Here is a 14,721-nt window from a genome sequence, read left to right on the forward strand (position 1 = left end):
TTGGCCTTTTTGGGCTATTGCTCCAAGAAAGAAACTGAAATCTTGCTGCTAATGGGAGAAGAGTGCATTTGGCCCACGTGGTAAAATACTCACTATAAACTCCAGCAGGAATCAGCCAACAGCACTGGGTCCAGAATGAGTTCTGGCGGAAAAAAAGCTGAAAGCATACCTTAGAAAGAAAGATGTGCAATTGTGCTTTGAAGACACGGGCAGGAAGGTCTGGATGATGAATAACAAGTTCTCATTCTGTGTGGCAGCTGAGGGGACAGCTGGCAAAGCACCCCACCAGCTCTGGCACTGCTGGGTGTCAGACACCCAACAGATCTGAAGCCAGGGAGTTCAGGAAGCCCAGAGAAGAGCCAAAAGGCTCTGGCTGACATGGAAAATGCCAGAGAACCCTCCAGCACAGGACAAGAGTGTGACAGCATCACTCAGACCAAGAGGGAGCTCACAGGTGTGGCAGCACTCCCAAACACGGGTGGCTTAACAGATCTGGGCAGGCAGAGCTGCCTGCTAAGGACCAGAGGGAAATTCCCCTTGCTCACCTCCGAAAAAAACAGTGAAAGTAAAGAGTGTTAGCTGAAAACTGCCCTGCCCTGCGAGCTCAGAGCATGCAGAGATGTGAGACAAGCCTGCCAACCTGATCCCCACAGTGACCAGTGTGAGGGGCCAGCTGAAGTGAAATGATGCCCAAGCTCAGTGCTGGAGGTACCAGACTTCCTTTGGTATTCCATCAGTCAGCTACACTGCAGCAGCATCCACACATGCCAGAGTTTTAATAAAACACTGAGTTTGCTCTGGAGAAGCAGCTGCCAAAGATGAGCATGAAGACAGACTGGGTTCCACTGCATTTTTGAAAGAGAGCAATGCTGAAAGCCCCAAAGTTACCTGTGAGAGCAGGAACCTGAGCTCTCCTTTACATGTGCCACAACCCTCTTTGAGGATGCTGCCTGCTAGAAAGGAACTCCAGCACGCCCTGACCTGTAAGGCACCACTGTCCAAAATCCATCAGTCAGAGAGGGGATGAGCCAGGTAATCTGATCTGCACATCAAGAGGGAGTATCATCTTTTGAAGGAAATGAGCTGAAAAATGTTTACAAGCAACAGCAAAACTTGCACTGAACACAGATGGAAGTGTTGTGGGTGAAGCATCTCACCTGTGGTGGAGCAGAACCCAGACTCCTGGGGCTGGGAATGATCAACAGCCAGGTACCTGTGCTCTCCTCTGGTCATGGAAGTGAAAAAGAGATACAGCCTCCACCAGGAGAATTGCTGTTCTGGGCAGCTCACATCCCTGAAACATTTCAAATGGACCAAGAACTAGAAAACTGTCTGGAAAAAAAAAACAAAAGGAAAAAAAAAAACCCAAAACAACCCCCCCCAAAAAACCCCAAACAACCAAAACCAACTAAGAATTTAGAGCAGCATAAATACATCTCAGCAAAGGAACCAAAACACATTACAGTCCCAAAAGAAACCTGTGCTAATGGACAGCATTTCCAGTCCAAAAGAGATAAAGTAAACTTTCTAAAGAAAGAGGAAAAATAAAGTGTAGTTGCTAACAATTTATTTCAGGTATTTATTAAGGAGAATATTGTATAAAGTGCACAACTAGCTTTGTTTTGCAATCAAACCAAGAACGTGCTGAGGCTTTGTCAAGATTGCTCATTTCAATTTACAACACAGCCTAGAAAGGGGGGCAACCTGAAATGCAACTTTCATGTATTCACAATATTTTGGCCACTGAAGTTTTCAAAGTTCAACCTGCACCTGTGGCTTAAAAAAAATAAAAAAGTGCCTGTCCTCTGAAGTGCAAGGTAAGAGTTTGAAGCACACACTGATATGGCCAGAAATTAGTAAGACAGAGAGTCAGCAGAAAAACTGAAAAGGAGAGATCACCAAGTGCCCTGCCTGAGGGCAGAAGGGAGGAGAAGAGGATCCCAGGGAGGCTCTCACCAAGCTCAAGGACACTCAGGCAAACCAAATAATAAACCAGCAAAATAACCACTGCAGCAATGTTACATGTGCAGGTAAGACTTTTCTGTGTCTCAATATTTGTTAGGAAGAATATTGACTCCCAATGATCTAATCCCAGCATTTGGAGGATGGTGAACAAAACCCTGGAACAGCAGTAGAACAAAAGAAGGATGCAGTTCTGGGGCTGGGGAGAAAAACAGTAACAGTGAAACAAAATGGAGCAAATCAAATAGTGTGTTTTGGGATATTGTAGCTAAGACCACAGTAAACACTGAGTAAAGGCCACAGTGGTGAGAATCAAGATTTCTCCTGGATCTAAAGCAAGAATCTGAAGAACCTTTGCATTGTATGAAATGCTGAAAAAATATATTAACGGCAACATTGAATACTCCATCAGAAATAACAGCAGAAGAAAATAAATACCTTTTCAAAACCAGTCTCCAAACCACATAACACTGTTTGCTAAGAGCTGTGTTGAATTTTTGGTGGTTTGCAGTTAAGGGTAACAGAAAAAAGCTCAGATGGGCACCTACATCTACACTGAAAGCAATCTAGCATCATATATCCATGGCACCTTTGAAAATCAGGCTCCAAAAAGATAAAAGCCAAAATTGAACGGGACAAACCCAGTAATTAAAAATACCTCAAGTCTGTGATATTCACCTGAAGAAACCAACAAAGGAAATTTAAACCTGAATCCCAAGTAAAGGAATAGAGGACTGTCTTTAAGGAGATTCTGTGGAAAAACACCTTGCATGAGCAGGAAAGATTTTAAACATCTCATTTATTCCTTGGAATATGACCTCCTTCTGTCATCGAGGGCACTCTGACAGCTAATGAGGTAGGTATAGTACAACCAAGTCTTTCCTGATTTAAAACTGTGATGGTAACACTTCCGAACTTACCGACTGGCTGACAACAGAAATCATGAAAATGGGTTTATGTATCCCTGAGAGGGAGTATAAAACAGGAAGAACAGGAATCCTCTCCCTAGATTTTGGGAGAAGGGCCATCACTTCACTGCCATGGCAAAAGACAGTGCTGTATAGGAAAGCAATGCATCCACACAACATTGCTGCAGGATCCACAGATTTGATCAATGGGGGAGTTAATCGACTTGCCTATGGCCATGAGAGCAGTCAGTGACAGACCTGGGGTTGGTGATCAGCACTTCCTTGCCTCCTGCATCATATTCAGTCATCTCCTTGCTGGCCAGAGGCTCTCTGCCTGCTTGTTCTAGCACATTCTATAGAGATAGTCATGCAAGGGGTGGAGCACAAAGTCACTGGAGAACGGGGCACGTTCTGTGCCGGGAAGCAGATTTCTCCTGGAAGCTGCGTGCAATTGGGAACCTCTGGTGGGAAGCACACACCTGTTTTTTCTCACCCTGGAATGTCTGGTGCTTAAGGCTTAGCACAACAAGGACCATTGTAATGACTAAATGGAACAGAGATAGCCCATAGAGGCATAAATTACAAGGTGTCTGTCTGGTAGTGAAACAACCTTTTCCCTATGCTCTTTTGACCCTTAAAAACAAACGTTAGCCTGCTTAATTCAGTGGACTCATCACATCCAACCACAGATCAGTCTATATTTCCATGTCCACGGGTCGGATATCTCCAGTTTTGTGTTCTTTGACCCACAGTTCCCTGTCTTTGGCAGGATCCACTTTCCGAAGCAACTGATCCACAAGTTCTACTGTCTGAAACGAAGAAAAAACAAGAATCCAAATGTCAAGGGCACGCTTCAAGCAGAGAGTCATTGCTCTGCCATGCAGAGCAGCTGTGGGCATGCCTACCCTGCATCTGCAGACAAGTGAGAGCTGCACGTACACGAGACTGGATGGACAAGACAGGTCTGACCCTTGTCTGAACGTGCAGCCCTGTGCTGAGCAAAGAACAGGGAGACTTGAGGAAGCAGAGACAGGTTTCCTGTGCCAGGCAGCCTCTGACTCCTGTCCTGCAACCTGCACCTTACACCAAGCACAACTGTTCTGAGTCAGCGTGCATCCCCCATACTTCAATATTTGATAAATGGCCAGTTTTTAATAAGGAAAATATAAATATACACTCCCTTTTCCAACAGTGAAACAATTCAGCACAAACAGGAGACCTCATGGAGCAATGCATCATGCTGGGAGAGCTAATAATGGCTCATGCTGGCCCAATGTACTTCAGCTGGCTGTGTTTCCCCCAGGAAAGAGCTGTGTGAAACGTGATCAGAGCATCCTGGACTGCAGGGAGGCACCACAGCACTGCTGCAGACACTTCCCCCACACCCTCTGAGAAAAGGCAGCCAGGGCAGGCCAGGAGGGACCATTCTGCCCAGCTGGAGGGCAGTGAAGGGCACAGGGAGCAAACAAAGGCACACTCACACTTTGGTTGAACATGTCTGTCTCGTGCCGCAGCTGCGTGTACTGGCACAGGTGCTGCCGGATCATCTCCACCCTTTCAACTTCTAGTCTCTCAAGCTCCTGGACATGAAGAAAAACAAGTCCATGTTTTTACTGGAACCTGAGCTTGGAGGCCCAGAGAAAGGAGGATACACTAAAGGCTGCCAGGAGGTGCAATACTGCCCCAGGGTCATGCTTTGGAGCTGGACTCTGTGGCTGCACATTCCTCTGCTCTGCAAAGAATAAAAAACAGCAAGCAACAGCAGTCACCTCAGCCTAGCAACAGAAAAGAAGGTCAAACCTTTCCAAAAGGCTCCAAAGAGAGTGGAGCCACTGCCTTAGAGATGCTGCAAGCAAGAGGGAATCTGTTCCTGCAAGAAGTTTTGTGTGCTCTATTGCTAGCTACAGAAATGATGGTGATTCAACCTGCATTTAGTCCTTCTGAGTGCACTGAGCACTGTCTGCAGTTTTGGGCACCACAGTCTAAAAAAAGACCTTAAGCTGTTAGGAGCGTTCAAAGCAGGGCCCCAAAGACAAAAAAGGGTCTGGAGGGGAGCCCATAGGGGAGGATCTGGTGAGATCCCACCTGGAGCACTGCAACCAGCCAGGCTGAGACAACTGGGGCTGCAGAAGAGATGGCTCTGGGGAAGACTTCAAAGAAAATTGTGAAATTGTGGAATAGAAAAATTCATGAATGTATAAATGGATTTGGTGATTTATCATGTGTTTTTCTGTGTTTTTCTTGTGCATTACTTCATCCTTTCCAAGGACAATTTGAGTATTCTGGCCCCTGAGCAGCCCTGAACTGGTTTCATGCCTTCTGCAAAGAAACAATTATTTCTTCTTTCCCCTATTGATGAGTTTTTCTTAGGACTGAGAATGGGCTAAACAATGCGAGATTTATCACCCAATTTTCCCCAAGCTTTGCACTGAACTAGCTGTGAATGATGATACAATTCTGCAAGGGTGGTTTTAGATGTTACACACCAGAGTTGTGGTCACCATCTCCTCAAACCACTTGGACTGGGCTTGGTTGTAAAGATCCACACAGCGCATCAGGTCATCCCCTGAAAGAGAAAAAACAGCAACACATCAGTCCTGTCTAGCCAGAGTTTGGAGGAGAGTGCAGGTCAGGTTTTGTAGACCTCAAGGATTTGAAGATGAATCCTGGTGGGGCTCAGAGGAGTTCTGCTACATGGACCAACATTTCAACTAAATGCACCTGATGTATGGCAAAAAAGCAGGTGACTGGGGTGAGAATGAATAGATTTGGAAAGAAAAATATAAGCATTAAAAGTAGTATTTTACAGAATGCCCAGAAATACAAAAAAGGCAAGTTACTTCAGTTAAAAAAAAAGCCATAGATGGAAAGTTGTATTTGGAAAAATAAAGTAATTAAAATAGGAAATCGACAATGGTGAGTTATGGAACTGCAGGGCAGCACTCTGCAGGTGAGACTGCAGTCTAAGGGTCTCTGTCTCAAAGGGGAGGGATGCATCAGCTGCTGGATGAAGGGATGCTGATTTGCAGCCTCATGCATCCTCCAGGAAGGGGAGATGCCCAATTCCAGCTGAGCTCCAGCCCCTGGGATCAGGGCAGGGACACAAGAAGCTGCAGTTCTTTCCATTTTTTACTTTGCTGCAGGACTCTGCACTGACAGAGGGGGAAATGCAGGTGGCAAATCTGGAAAACAATTTTCAGAGATTGCTGCCTTCCAGCTAGGAAATTCTCTTTGTTCTTTAAATGAGGCTCAATCTCTCTTTCCCTCTCTGATCTTCAGCTCCTCCTTGCTTGTTCAATAAAAATTGATTATAAACTATTTCTAATGACCCAAGGAACAAAGAGAGACTGGATTTTCAGGTGATAAAGAACATCTCTTACAGAGCCTCCTGTTGTTAAATCACAACTTTTCTTTCTCCTCAAAAATTGCCTGTACACATGGGCACACTGCCAGGGACTCTTCCCAGACTCCTTAAAGCCCAGACCCCTATCCTGAAGTTTTGAAAACCTCAGAACTCTAAAGGATCACTCTACCAAGGAACAGCCCTGGCTGAAGGGATGAAACATGGAAGGCCTAGCTAAAACTTATTTTCAGTCAAGGTACTAACTGAGCCATGTGTATCAACTTTGCAGATCTCAGAAAAGTTCCTGATGGATCCTGCAGATGTGGCTTGAGCCTCTGTAAAACATGCAGCAACTGGCTGGATCCTGAGTACAGGACAGCACACACTACTATATCCTCAGTATTCCTGGAAGAGAAATTATTTTAGTCACTGAGTAGCAGAGGGATAAAACCAAAAAACATCACTTTCAAGGAAAAAGACAGTAATAGTAAGTGTAAGAGGCACCCACCAAGTTGTGGGTGAGTGTGATTTAGGAAAGAACCAAGGAAGGAACTGTGACTTATGGAAGAAACACCCCCAGCTAAGCTTCCCTGAATCTGACTTTGGAAGTTCACAAACACTCAGTAATCTAAGGACACCTTCATGGAACAGATAACTCACCCTACTTCTGCTGTTCTCACCCCAATTATCAATAATTTGTGACATCTGAGTTGGAAACACTAGGCTTGCTTCTTCTGATGATTTAACATCACACAGATTTGTAGCATGGGTCACTTTGACTTTTGTAGCATTCACACCCTCTGATAAAATCCCTTTGCCCAGGACTTTTCTCCTGGGAAGCTGAGAAGTCTGAGAAAAGGGAAACAATTTTTATCTCATTTGCTTCTCCTGTGTTGTGCTCCTGTGGAATGTGTTTGGAGTTTGTTCACCCACAGGTGATTGTTCCATTGCATTCTGCTGGGAGTTGTTTTCACTCCTTGGCCAGTCAGGGCCAAGCTGTGTCAGGGCTCTGGAGAGAGTCACCAGTTTTCATTATTATCTTTTTAGCCTTCTGTGAGTATCCTTGCTGTACTCTTTAGTATAGTTTAGTATAGTATTCTTTAATATAATATAGTATTATAAAATAATAAATCAGCCTTCTGAGCACATGGAGTCAGATCCATCATTCCTCCCTGCCAAGGGGGTCCCTACAAATACAACAGAATTTGTTTTTACAACTTTAAAATCCACATGGATGGATGGATGGATGGATGGATGGATGGATGGATGGATGGACAAACATCCTGCTCCCTGCTGTGGTTCCTGCTGTGTGCTGTCAGGCACAGGTACTCACTCACCTGCCTGGGTGGACTTCCGTCTGGCCTTCTTGATTTCCTCTTCTGTCTTGTTGCTGAGTTTCACCTCTAGCTGCTGTGTTTTCATTTCCAGATCCTTCTGCCTCTCTGTCAAGGCTTTCCGGGCCTTGGAGGAATGAGGGAGAGTCAGAAATTATTAAGAAGAAGAAATGGCAACTGCTTTCAGCCACCTAGGAGTTCTTCACAAAGTGGTTCTCAGCAAGGAGCCAGCAACTGTGCATGGAACTGGGTCCTAACAGGGATTCAGGTTACACCATGGAGTCCACAAAAGCGTCCTGTGACCACAAAGGGGTCACCACCAACAAATCCCAGATGCATCTGAACTCTTCACAGAATCTTAAAAAGGCAAAGGACTAATGGCATCATCAGGCTGTCCTGTTTCCTAATAGCTTTCTCATTGTTTCTGAAAGAAAAGAGAGCTGGAGCCTCTTTCAAATGTCCTAAACAGCATCACCACCAAGACACCTCTTCCATTCACTTTTCTTAGGATCTGAATCGTTGAAGTTTTCAAATATCTTACAAAATTTCAAGTATCTCACAAAATGTGTCTTTAAGTAAGTCCTGGACTCAATGTACAACTATCACAAACTAACAACAGGAACTTAATTCAGAAAAACTTATTCAGGTTCATGCCAACAGTAGAAATCAAGAACCACCTGAGGCCTGATTACAACTGATGAGTTGAACTACTTTACACAGAAATTCTTCAAGCTGTTAAAACCTGATTTATCAGTACAAATATATATTATACAGATAAATTAGTAAAGTACCTTAATAAATAAACACTGTTACATGCAGGCTGATAAACAGATAAAAATCACTTGTTTTGCATGGATTTGTTATAAACCATGTCACATTTGTTTTTCATACTGTACTAGTGCTTCAAATTAAATTGGCATGACTGTATTTTCTTAGCACCATGCAGTTTTTTACAGTCACACCAGCTAAATGTTGCAGCTCTGCTGAAGCATTCCTGGAATTTTTTTCCATGTGCAGTTCTGAGGCCCTGGTGGGTCCTGCAGGTCTGGAGAAGGGGCTGCAGAAGAACAATCTGTGAGTGCTCCACAGGCACTGCAGTCACAGCTCTTCCCTTCTTCCAAGGTTATTCCTAATTCACTCCTCCCATTATTGCTACTGAGTTGCTTTGCAGATGGGAGTGTGAAGAACTCGGTGTTTTGCAGAAAAATGCCTTCCTTGCAGACACTCAGCCTAACGACCTTGTGTATCCTGCCATGGTTCTGGAGAACTCCTGCTGAGCTTTAATGAAAGCACAAACAGCTTTGGGGATGACTAGGAATGGTATTTTCCTTTCCAATTCACACTCAAAAGCAAACTCACGAGGAAACAATTTGGCAGCAGAGGCACAGGCATCCCCATTTCTGCCAGCTGCTGCTGGGAGATCACATTTTGTGTCCCTACACCACAACCTCAGCCACCTCCTGGCTGGTGTCACATCAGCCCATTACTGGCTGCTGCTGCTGTTTGGGTTTTTTCAGTGAGGATGCTCCTTGTGAAGGGTTTGTGATTTGCCAGGCTGCTTTTGGCCACTGAGCCAGGTGAGCCTCTGACCCTGCTGCCCTTCTAAGGTAAGGTGCTCTACATTTTGAGGACAATAGATGCACACTAATAAGAAGTATTTGCATCAAATTTATTGCCCCAAGCTGGCAAGGGGAGGATGAACCAAAGAGCCACTTCAGCAGCAGGATGTTTGCCCCCACATCCCAGACCTCAGCTAAACACCAAACTATTTCTGGGTCTGGGCAGAGCACAGCTAACAGTTGTGGCATTCACATTAATCCTCTCAGAGTTTTTTCCTGGAGAAGCACAGAGAGAAGAAGAGAAAAACAACTCTAATCTCTACTTGCTGCTCCTGTTGCTTTGCACATGTAGAATATGTTAGGAAGATTGTTTACCTGAAGTGATTTGTCAGTTGGATTCTGCTGAGGATTGTTTTGTTTCCTTGGCCCATCACTCAAAGCTGTGTCCTGGCTGTCTCAGACAGTCAGGAGTTTTCTTTAGTATTCTTTGTAGTATAGCATCTCTTTAATATAGTAAAGTGGAGTGTAATAAAATACAGCTTAATAAAGCAATTATTCAACCTTCTGAATCAACAGAGTCAGATACCAATAATTCCCTGCGTCAGGGGCGCCCTAATTTCAATAAAGAGTGAAAATTTCAATAAAGAGTGAAAAGATGAGCTGTTCCTCAGTAGGAACAGCTGTGTCAGAACTGAAACTCTCCAAGGGGCAGCTGCTCTTCTCAGACCTGCAGCTCAGTTTGTCTCAAAGCCTGCAGGCTGTCCCTGCTCCCACCTTCTCAACGGCCGTGTAGCGGCTGGCCAGGTGCTTCCGCAAGTCCGCGATGTGGTGGTCGCACTTCTTCATGTCCTTCTTGAAGTTCTCTCTGAAGTTCAGCAGGGGCTTCTCCACCTCACTCTGCAGCTGGCAATGAAAACACAGGAAGAAGTGAGGAGCCAGGCAGCAATTCCTGGCTCTTCACAGAAACCACAGAATTGTTGAGCTGGAAAAAACCTCCAAGATCATCAAGTGCCATCGACAACCCAGGTGTGGCATTCACATTCCCTGAAAAAATCCCTTCCCCCAGGATTTTTCTCCTGGGAAGCTGAGAAGCCTCAGAGAAAAGGAAAACAATTTTATCTCCTTTGCTTCTCGTTTTGCTCCTTTGGAATGTGTTTGGGGATTGTTCACCCACAGGTGATTGTTCCATTGCATTCTGCTGGGAGTTGTTTTCACTCTTTGGCCAGTCAGGGCCAAGCTGTGTCAGGGCTCTGGAGAGAGTCAGGAGTTTTCATTATTATCATTATTATTATCATTATCATCATTAATTATTATCATTATTATCTTATTTAGTAAGTGTCCTTTCTGTATTCTTTAGTATAGTATAGTATTTTTTAATATAATATAGTATCATCAATTAATAAATTACCCTTCTCAGAACATGGAGTCAGGTTCATCATTCCTGCCTTTATCAGGCATTTCCTGGCAAATACAATACCCAGGGCTGCCAGGTCCACCACTAAACCCTGCCCCTGAAGCACCACATCCATGTCTTGTTTGCACACAAACAGTGGGAAGGATCTGGAGGATGCTACAGGAGTTTCTGTGCAGAGTTTAAGGAGAAGTAAAATAATGGAAAAGCCCCTCTCAACCTGGCCTGCCTACACACACACACATCACCCCAAGGTGAATTTCTTCCTTTTGGAAAACAATACAGGAGGACAATGGGGAGCAAAAAGTATTTCACTAATTACAGCTCTGATGTCGGAGTTTAAGGCAGAGCAGTGGGTTACCAAGGCAGCAGCTGGTTGCCTGAGTAACCTCTGCTGAATTGCTTACAAATGGTGCAGAGCTGTAATTTTCTTCCAGAACATGGCTGTTGTGCTGAGATATCTGCCACTGTATTGAACTTGAACACCCACAGAGGTTAAGAGAATGCAACAGGACTCAAGAGCATGTCACACGCGGTGGAAAAAACCCAGATAAATACCAGAATTTGTAAAAGAAATCTCCTTGGGCTTCACTTGAGATAAAACCCAAAAATAACACGATGTTCCCAGCAGACTTTTAAGAAAGGCTAATGGTGCAAAAAAGCCACAGTTCTGGTTCTCTTCCTTCCAGACAGGTAGAGTAGATTCTTGTTGAGAAGCCAAATATTGCTTTTCATTTCTTCCTTTGCAGAAGTGAAGCGTACAAGCACTAGTTCAATTTACTGGCTGGAACACAGAGTCCAGCTGAACAACATCTAGAATCAATTTTACTTCCTTTTTTATGAAAAATTAAAGCTAGATGTGTTTTAATTTACTCATCAGGTAGACAAAATAAACTGATTTTGGGAGGAAGCTTGGATGGAGTTTCAGTAAGTTTGTTCCCCAACTTATTTATTCTTCTAAATTTGTACCACACGCATGTGTATTTCCCCCACTAACATGCACTGAAGGGAGAGGCCACCAATTCAGGGCAAAAATGTTTGGAAAAGAAAGAACCATTTACCTTGGAAGAAAATTTGAGATGAACCTCTGCTTCATCAGCTAAACTCTTCTTGAGCTGAGCCCAGGCTTCTCCCAGTGTGCTGAAGGAAGAGCAGGACAATGATCAATCCCTTCCCCACCTTTCCTTGTGGATCTGTCACAGAAATCTGGCACAACACTTTGTACCATATCTTGATCAACAAAGCCACGGAAAAGGGTAACAGAAATGTGAGAAAACAACCAACCTTTGTGACTGAGGCAGGATTATGTTGGCACTGTTTGCAGCAGATCTTTGAAAACCCAGCTCAGGACAATCTCCACTCACAGAGACACCAGAGCCTCCCTAAGCAAGACCCTTCAGTATCTCATCCTCACCATAACAAAGCTCCCACCAATGCAGTTTTTTCTGCCTCTTTGACTTAACACCCTACTTCAGAGAGCAGATTCTCACTTCAGGTGAAAAGTCTTGGAAAAGCTTTTCAGCACTTGAAAATGTTTCTGTTGTCTCTTTCTTTCAGGTTATTTCCAGGACAGTGGCAGATGAGGCACACTCCTCCAGACTCTCTATGACAGCCCAGACTCCTCTTGAAGCATCATAACCAAAACTACACTGTCCCCAGTACAGTACAACTCCAGGGTCTAAACTGGTAACAGATTATTCTGCATCAGACACTCTTTCTTCTACATATTTCAATGTGATTGCCTTTTCAGACAACAGCATGAAGTTGCTGATGAATAAGCTTGTGATTCACTATAGCCAGATCCTTCTCCCACAAACTGTTATGTAACTGTATCTTTCACATCCTGTGAAAGTATAAAACCCGCTGCTTTGTCCTCATTAAAATGCATCTTATTTTTTTTTTTCCAGTTAATTTCTCAATTTTAACACAAGAATTCTGAATTGCAACCTTTTCTTCAACTACACATATCAACCCTCCTAGCTCTGTCACATCTCTGAATACACTAAATCCATCATTTCTTCTATCATAGATTCCTCATTACAAAAACATTTTAAAACCCCTTGGACTTAGGACAAACCCTTTGGGATCTCATTCCACAGCTACTTTCTGTAGTTTAGTTTCTGTAAGCAGTGGGTTTTTCCTACCTAGTTCTTTGCACATTAAGCTTTATTTAGGCCACCATTTCTCTTGTCTGCCTACGAGAATCTCCCATCACAAAAAGCAATACTAAATTAAGAGCTGTGATGCTTGACCTACTCTTTTACTCCATCACTGAAGGAATTTAGGTTGGCTTGGCATGGTTCTCTATGCATATACAACAATTGCTCATCATCTTATTTTTCCTTTAAGTGGAACTTTGATGGTTTATTCCACCACTTCTTGCAAAGGTTGAATAAATCTGAGTGATCTACAGTTCCTGGCTCCTTCTATCTCTTCCCTATCCCCTTTTCAAGGATAATAAAATTTGACTGCTCCTGATAGCCTGAAAAATCACCTGTCACCTGCAATCTCAGACTAATGATCTGTCACCTCTGATGCTGCTGCAAGGACTTGGCTCCTCAAATTTGGTGTTCATCAGCTAAACAACTCAGACACACCTACAGAAGTGCTCCCAATATTCCTCCTTCCCTGAGGTCCTCTCCCACTGCCCAGTTTCCACTGTTCTCTGGTGCAGGGAGAGCATCACTGGACAGTGCTCTCAGCTCCAGGCACTGCACCATGTCCTTTCTACTTCAACTTTCCTTAGGCTTGAGTGCTCATTCCCTCTCTTTTCACCTACTTTGTTTTCCCTCCCTTTCATTTTTTCAGTCATTCCCTCCTGTTCCCATTGGGAGCAGGAAAAGTGGGAGATGTGGAAGGAAGGCAGTGGGTTTAGCTTTGCTAGGATCAGCTGAGCATCCATCCCTAATGAGAAAAGAGGACAGAAACCTTTGCCATTGGTGCTCAGGGCAGTAACAGCTCAGTTATCCTCTTGCAATTTCCGTCCTTGCCTGCTGGGAGCTGAGCAAAACACCTCATGCAGCTTCAGTGCTGGCAGAAACACACTGTGCCAAGGTGAGGACAGTCACTCCCAGCTTTGCCTTTCAGTGCTCAGAGGGTGAAACACACAGAGCCACCAAGTTCAGATCCTCCAGGAGTGGCATTAATAGTGAAGAACTGCAATTCAGGCTGAACTGCACTGCCTAAAGTCTTCTTCATCACTTCCCAAGTGTGGAAATGCTGGAAATAAGCAGCAGTCTGCTGCTCCTCTTGAAGGGCCAGAGCCCTCATGAGAAGAGACTGCTCTGTCCTCCCTCGTGTCTCTGCTGCCCTGACTGTACCAGCATTGTACACAGCTACTCTCAGTAGTATATGTATATATATATATATATATATATATATATATATATATATATTATACATGCTCTTCCATTTTCAAAGTAGTTTAGTACACACATGCTAATCCTGGAAGGAACCAGTCCTGACTACAATAAGGACAGCATTTAAACCTGATTGGAAAGGCAACATTTTATTCCTATATTCCTAAAAAACCTCTCACTAACAACCAAAAAAAAAAAAACAAACCCAAACAAACAACTCTGAAGCAATTCCATCTTCCCTAACATGCCCAGGGTGCTCATCTAAATAAACCTCTACTCAGAGGGAGAGAGCTAGGGAAAATTACTTGTACCTGCGTGGGAGAAATGCCTTTTATATTAAAATTCGTCTTCTGTGGAAGTCACAGAGACACACTTACCCTTCTTCCTGAGCAGCCAAGGAATTCTGAGACAGTTTGGACAGGTTCTTAGCATATTCCTCCTCAATCTTTATCCTACACTCACATACACACAGAGAGAAAATAAAAAGACAGCAGTAAGTAAGCTTTAAGGCAGAAACCCACACACATAATTTGAAGAAATTCTCCGCATTTTAACAGATTTTGCCACAGGAATTTTCCTTTCAGTCTCCAGCGCTTGGCAGCGCCAGTTTGATGAGCAGTCTTCTCCCCCCATCTGCTAAAAATGCAGAGGCAAGAGCAGGGCTGTATGCAGGACGGCATGTGAGACAGAATTAGCTGAAAAGCTCCAGTTCTGAGAGCAAGTGACAAGGACAGAGCGTTTCTGTCTGCAGCGCCAGCAGCACGTGCTCCAGCCTGCTGTGTGCAGAATGCGAGGCTGCACATCCTTGAGGCAAAAATGAAGGAGTGCAGCCACCCAGGAAAAAG

At 44.1% G+C, this 14,721-nt stretch overlaps 1 protein-coding gene across 2 annotated transcripts in view; it reads right to left on the reverse strand.

Annotated features, from left to right (window-relative positions):
* Window positions 1–2,699: 2,699 nt before the first annotated feature.
* Window positions 2,700–14,721, reverse strand: part of GAS7 (growth arrest specific 7) — a 69,613-nt gene continuing 57,591 nt past the window's right edge. For both annotated transcript variants that reach the window (XM_084218325.1, XM_084218326.1), the window contains exons 8-14: window positions 14,254–14,328; window positions 11,579–11,657; window positions 9,881–10,009; window positions 7,551–7,674; window positions 5,357–5,436; window positions 4,352–4,450; window positions 2,700–3,679 (exon numbers count right to left, since the gene is read on the reverse strand). In XM_084218325.1, coding sequence (XP_084074451.1) covers window positions 3,566–3,679; window positions 4,352–4,450; window positions 5,357–5,436; window positions 7,551–7,674; window positions 9,881–10,009; window positions 11,579–11,657; window positions 14,254–14,328 — 700 coding nt within the window. In that variant the 3' untranslated portion in view covers window positions 2,700–3,565. The remainder of the gene's footprint in view (window positions 3,680–4,351; window positions 4,451–5,356; window positions 5,437–7,550; window positions 7,675–9,880; window positions 10,010–11,578; window positions 11,658–14,253; window positions 14,329–14,721) is intronic.

This window comes from Fringilla coelebs (genome assembly GCF_963513975.1).
Source record: "Fringilla coelebs genome assembly, chromosome: 19".
NCBI lineage: Eukaryota > Metazoa > Chordata > Aves > Passeriformes > Fringillidae > Fringilla > Fringilla coelebs.